Consider the following 6,799-nt stretch of genomic DNA (forward strand, 5'->3'; position numbering starts at 1 on the left):
CGGAGCCCTGCCACCGAGGAGTTTGCGGACAACCTCAGTGACTTCAGCTTGGGTGATGGATGAGCCAGCCTCCGAGTCCCCGGTCTCTACTTCCTCTTCAGAAGACGTGACTGAGGGATTAAGGAGATCCTCAAAGTATTCCTTCCACCGTCCGACGACATCCCCAGTCGAGGTCAGCAGGCCTCCACCCGCACCGTAAACGGTGTTTGTGAGACACTGCTTCCCCTTCCTGAGGCGCCGGACGGTTTGCCAGAATTTCTTTGGTGCCGACCGATAGTCCTCCTCCATGGCCTCCCCGAACTCCTCCCAGGCCCGGGTTTTTGCCTCTGCGACAGCACGAGCCGCGGCTCGCTTGGCCTGCCGATACCCGTCGATGACCTCCGGAGACCTACAAGCCAGAGTGGCCTGATAGGCCTCCTTCTTTAGTCTGACGGCATCCCTTACTTCCGGTGTCCACCACCGGGTTCGGGGGTTGCCGCCACGACAGGCACCGGAGACCTTGCGACCACAGCTCCGAGCAGCCGCATCAACAATGGAGGCGGAGAACATGGTCCACTCGGACTCAATGTCCCCAGCCTCCCCCGGGACATGGGAGAAGCTCTCCCGGAGGTGCGAGTTGAATACCCTACTGACAGAGGGCTCCACTAGACGTTCCCAACAGACCCTCACAATGCGCTTGGGTCTGCCAAGTCTGTCCGGCTTCCTCCTCCGCCAGCGGATCCAACTCACCACCAGGTGGTGATCGGTTGACAACTCTGCCCCTCTCTTCACCCGAGTGTCCAAGACACGCGGCCGGAGGTCTGATGACACGACAACTAAGTCGATCATTGACCTCCGGCCTAGGGTGTCCTGGTGCCACGTGCACTGATGGACACCCTTGTGCTTGAACATGGTGTTCGTTATGGACAATCCGTGGCTAGCACAGAAGTCCAATAACTGAACACCGCTCGGGTTCAGATCGGGGAAGCCGTTCTTCCCGATCACCCCTCTCCAGGTGTCACTGTCATTGCCCACGTGGGCGTTGAAGTCCCCCAGTAGAACAACGGAGTCCCCGGTCGGTGCACTGTCCAGTACCCCTCCCAAGGACTCCAAGAAGGCCGGGTACTCTGCACTGCTGTTCGGCCCGTAGGCCGCCACAACAGTGAGAGACCTGTCCCCCACCCGAAGGCGGAGGGACGCGACCCTCTCGTTCACCGGGGTAAACTCCAACACGTGGCGGCTGAGCTGAGGGGCTATCAGCAAGCCCACACCAGCCCGCCGCCTCTCCCCGCGGGCAACACCAGAGAAGTGGAGCGTCCAGCCCCTCTCGAGGAGATGGGTTCCAGAGCCCAAACTGTGCGTGGAGGTGAGGCCGACTATATCTAGTCGGTATCGCTCAACCTCCCGCACAAGCTCAGGCTCTTTCCCCCCCAGCGAGGTGACATTCCATGTCCCCAGAGTTAGTCTCTGTGTCCGGAGATCTGGTCGCCGAGGCCCCTGCCGTCGACTGCCGCCCAGATCTCTCTGCACCGGCCCCCTATGGATCCTCCTGCGGGTGGTGGGCCCACGGGAGGGCGGCCCCACGTCGCTCTTTCGGGCTGTGCCCGGCCGGGCCCCGTGGGGTAAGACCCGGCCACCAGGCGCTCGCCATGGAGCACCCATCCCAGGCCTGGCTCCAGGATGGGGCCCCGGTGACGCCGATCCGGGCGACGTGAACTGCCTTGATTGTGTCGTCGTCATAAGAGGCTTCTGAACCGATCTTTGTCTGACCCGTCACCTAGGACCTGTTTGCCTTGGGAGACCCTACCAGGGGCATGAAGCCCCCGACAACATAGCTCCCGGGATCATTCGGGCACTCAAACCCCTCCACCACGTTAAGGTGTCGGCTCAAGGAGGAGTTGTTTGAACGTGTTATCCTTAATATATTGGTAGCACAAAGAAGATATTAACTGAGTAACACAATTTATTGCCAGGAGAAGTGCAGAGCCAAGGGCCATTTAAAAAGACATTGAAAAACCACCAGCAAAGCCCTGATCACGAACATGTGATAAGTTCTCTTCTTGACAAGACATACAATTATATTGTTCAACAACCAAATGAGGAATAGAGAGAAGAAACAATAGTATTTTTCAAAGGATTTAATGACACATGGTGGTTGCTAAACTCTCAGATGTTCTATTGTATTGTTTAGACCTGTTGCCTAAAGTAATACAGAGTAATTGTCTTCACACCTCGTTATTCACTGGCAGCAGATGTCAACATGTCCCTCTTGGGGATCACAACAAGTTATTTCAAGAATATTGTAAAGGAAACTGGATTGACAGCTGCTTTGTGCATGTGTGGTACAATAATAAATGGGTTAAACTACCTGTATTCAAACATATTGCTTTATAAGCACAGTGGAAAACAGGCCAGAATTCTATGCAGTGTTTTTTTTTAAGATAAAGACATTTTTATTTCCATATCCCCCATCTCTGTATCCGAAGTATCAGCGTCAAATGATAGTGTCATGAAAGCAAAGGTGACATTGTGTCACGTTTTTTTAATGTATTCATTTATTTATTTTTTAATACGGTTTAGCGTAAAACACATACTTTGAAGACGTACCACTACAGTATGTGGTGGTAAATGCACCTTTTCAGTTGGCTGCCAACCGCCGTTTAAGTAACACAACAATAACAACAACATTGTGTTGATGGCACACAGATTAGTCACGTAACTAACTACATTAATGTACATAGCACATGGATTAGGCCACTACTTAACACAAAATCAAGTTCATTATTTACAAATGATTTGCCCTATGTATGATCATACTTTGACCTTCTATATAGGCGTCTCCTGCTTCCACATATTTCTCCTCATACGTTTTTATAATTTGAGGTTGTGATAGTCGAGTTCTTTACACTGTGGCTAAAATAGCCAGATCCTTCTCAGAGTGAGAAATCCCCCTTTTCACGCTCTTCACTGCAGATTATTGCCTCCATCGCTGTCTTTTGTGCTGCAATATCTATTCAATTTATGGCTGCCACCCACATGTTCTTGGTGTTTTTTCATCTTTTCCCTCACACATGAAAAGTCAATTCAGCTTTCAAGACATTCTGAAATAATTGCTCAAATTTCATGTGCAAAATGGTCTTGTCAAGGGCTGATCAAATTCACCTTGATCAGTGACCACTGGAAAGAATATTAACGTAAGGAACCAGTTTACTTTTCTGCTGGAGACTCTGTGCCCTGATGTTATTTGCTTATGTAGAATGTTCCTCAGTTTGGCAGTTAGGAAACCTTTCTTTGGACAATTCAAGGCAATCACACATTTTTCCCAACCAACCGAAGTCGGCAAAAAAATGTCTTTGCTTCTCTAAACTGAGTACGTTTAGAGACTCAGTGGTGGAGCCAGTAGTTCACTTCACTCCCTGATCTTTCACCCATAAATACAGCTGTGTCCTTGGGCTGAACACTAATGCATGAATAAGAGTTTAATGTTATCTGTTTTAAGCGTTCAATTTGAGTAGAAAATAAAGTTACTTATCCACTTTATTTGATTTTATTTCACAGAGAAGGTCATCTTCAAACTCTCATTATGTTAAGTCGTGTCATTCGCCTTTGTGGTCACTGGACCCATTCGCTTCTTTGTCTCAGATGGTAGGTGCCATCATATCACAATGCTTCACTGAACTCTAAAAATAGCCAAAGGAATGTGAAGTCCTGCTTATAATGATCACACAACTGTCTAGGCTTTGGTCGTAATGAGCAGAAACACACACTGTTGACAATAAAACAGTCACAAAGGACGCCTAACACTGGGCGGACAGACACAGGGACAAACTAGTAGGGTTAGCCGGGGTTACGTAAGCAGCTGGGAGTGGATTGATCAGCTGCCTACCCGCTGTTTTGTTCCTCATTATCAGATGACAGGCGTCTTTGGTCAAACTGCGTGGAGTAATGGGGGAAACCATGTCTGCGCTCTCGTCATGTGACTGAGCGTACCAGCATGTACTCGCACTTGTGGCTCCTTTGATGTCGTTCTGCAACAAAATGAAACATACAAACTTGTTGCAGTGTTCTGTCGGTGACGCCATACAGTGTGGGGAGCTTGACCCATGCATTATCCGTGCAAAAAAACTCATGTGCCACTGTCTCCTACAGACTGAGCAACATGAACAAAGTGAAGAACTTCAAGAGGCGCTTCTCCCTGTCAGTCCCTCGCACCGAGACTATAGAGGAGAATGAGTTCACGGAGCAGATCAACCAGCTGAACATAAGACACACTCAAGGTAAGATCAAATACTTATAATATTCAGGTTTTGACAATGTGATGGAAGAAAGAAGTGCTGGACCTTGCAGAGGTTGTTATGTCCATTAGGCTGTTCCTATTCTACCTGAGCTACATGCTATAAATGCATAAATGTCACAGTAATAAATAAAGCTGCAATAAATAATAAAGCTGTTCTTCCTGCTTTGTAGATGAAAGAGATTATAGTTTTTCTGGCTACAGCTGGTTGCCCTGCCACTGTGATCAAGCTTCAAAGAGATGCAGGTTACAGGGATTAGAAGAAAACAACAGCATTCAGCCTTTGAGTGGCCCAGTTTTATTATGTAGAATCTGACTGTTACCATGGCACACGGTTCGACAACAAACATATGTCGGGGCTTATGTATTTAGCACTATACATAATATGAATAGTTTTGATCATTGTGTGTCGCCACAGAGGCCAATTGTTTCAGTGATAATTATCGATTAAAGGCATGATTTTTAAGTTCATGTTAAACTGTTTGCAGTGGTCACTTGCCTAATGCATTCCTAACATCCTGATACATTACAATTCATTCATACACATTTCTGAGGCCAGAGAGTAGTTTTGCCATCACAATAAAGCTAGAAAGAATTAGCATGCTGCTACACAAACATATGCAAAGAAAGTGCTGTGGTCTCATTTTCACCAAAAGAGCTGCTTTTACAATATATTGTATCTGTTCTGGGACAAAATAATGTTACTTAATGACATGAAAAAGTCCCTGAAATGAAAAACCTTTCATACTCGTGACAATGTGTGACCCTTTGGCAAAGTGAGACTTCATGTGAATGTGACAATTGAGGCAAACCTTTTTAAACTGCAATATCTTTTTCTTTTCAACTGCAAAAACACTGAATTGTCGAGCCAGTAATAGTGATGACAACAGGAAAACAAAGTTGATCCTTTGTTTTACAGTTGTATTTGTTTGTTTGCTCATTCCTGTACAAAATTATTCAACTGATTTGTAAGAAAATTACTCATAGTGATCTGAGGTGAGAACGAATGCTGGCTCAAATATGCAGAGGAAAAAACAACTCCAAGTGCAGAAATATCACAGTGAGAGCCCAATAATTAAAGGGCCTCATCAGCTCTGCTTGTACTGTTCTCACCATAAACACCTTATGAGGTGCATTTTGGGAGTAAATACAGTAGTGTTAACTACATAGTTGAAGATCATTTTTCAGTGGAAATTATGCAAGGAAACTTCTGAGAGCTTTTAAACATGTTGTAATGTTGTTCTACCACAGCTGAAGCTGGGTTTTGTTTCATTCATGCTTGTCTGAGGAATCCTAAACATGTATTACATCTGATTCTAATCAACAGCACTCAAAATTGCTGTATACGTGTGTATAATCTATGACGCTACACTGTCTGGTATTTCAATTCATCAGATTTGTACTAATAATTTCATGCTTCAGCGTAACACAACACAACGTTTCCAAGAAAGATGCAATCTGCCTTGAAAGGCTAATCCTGTTTTGTATTGACAAATGTCATGCCATCTTAGACTGTTTTGCTGGTTCATGTTTTTCAATGCACTCAGTAGACATCACTGGTGAAGTTCCTAAGATAGGCACAGTTCAGGACAGAGTACAGCATGAAGGGATCATGTGGAGAACCATATCGGATTGTCCTTTTACAAAGTTGTCCCGCAGGAGTCCATCCAATATCTCACATCCATCGAATCAGTGTATGCATCATAAATGTGTGCTCATTATAGACTGACCTTCATTAGTATTGAGGGATCAAAGGGACAGGATGGCTGTGAAATGAACAGACATATTAGTTCACACATGCTGAGCTTTCATCCTTGTTGGGGACATTACTTTGACTTACATTCATTTCATGGAGACCGGATTCTAACCTTAACCCAAACACACAACCCATAACCTATTTTAACTCATATTTCGATAAATCACGTTGTTGATCCAATAATCAGATCAGATTTACACCATGAGAGGCAGGTCCGTGTTCATATACTGAATATGGTCCCCACACTATTACGCACACCTTTATCATATCCACATTTCAAGTCACTTCATTTATACTTTTTATATATGCAATGGATTTGCAGAGAAATAAATACAGTAATACAATTTTATTTAATTTTTATATTAGGGCTCTGTTGCATTTGAACCTGAAGAGACTCAAAGAAAGATGATATAGATTAGACTCTAATGCATATCAATCATATCATATCATCCTCTAATAATTAAAGGATGATGAATGATATACAATTATGAATTAACTTAGCCTATCCTAGCATGGCAGTGGAGGTAACTTGCAGCAGGGAGGGGTCTTTGTGAACCTCCGCTACTGCCTCATAATGATCACTGACTACGTGTGCTTACTGACGCTTACTATTGTATAAATGTCTGTGAGACTTGGGACTGCAGACGGAATTTAGCTATTTTCATTCACAGCCATTTGAACATGGTCTGGACACATTTGCAATCGTCTGAGCTCAAATGTATACTGCTTATTTTGAACCTGTTGTACACAAACAAGGACACCTAATGTCA

General features: G+C 45.0%; 1 protein-coding gene across 1 annotated transcript in view; it reads left to right on the forward strand.

Moving 5' to 3' along the window:
* The first annotated feature begins 4,124 nt into the window (after positions 1-4,124).
* cdk18 (cyclin dependent kinase 18) overlaps positions 4,125-6,799 on the forward strand; it is a 15,725-nt gene continuing 13,050 nt past the window's right edge. Inside the window, exon 1 of the mRNA XM_072451680.1 lies at positions 4,125-4,256. Coding sequence (XP_072307781.1) covers positions 4,139-4,256 — 118 coding nt within the window. The 5' untranslated portion in view covers positions 4,125-4,138. The remainder of the gene's footprint in view (positions 4,257-6,799) is intronic.

Source organism: Eucyclogobius newberryi, unplaced genomic scaffold, assembly GCF_026437365.1.
Source record: "Eucyclogobius newberryi isolate DKJ021-1_F unplaced genomic scaffold, fEucNew1.0.hap1 SCAF_19, whole genome shotgun sequence".
Taxonomy (NCBI): domain Eukaryota; kingdom Metazoa; phylum Chordata; class Actinopteri; order Gobiiformes; family Gobiidae; genus Eucyclogobius; species Eucyclogobius newberryi.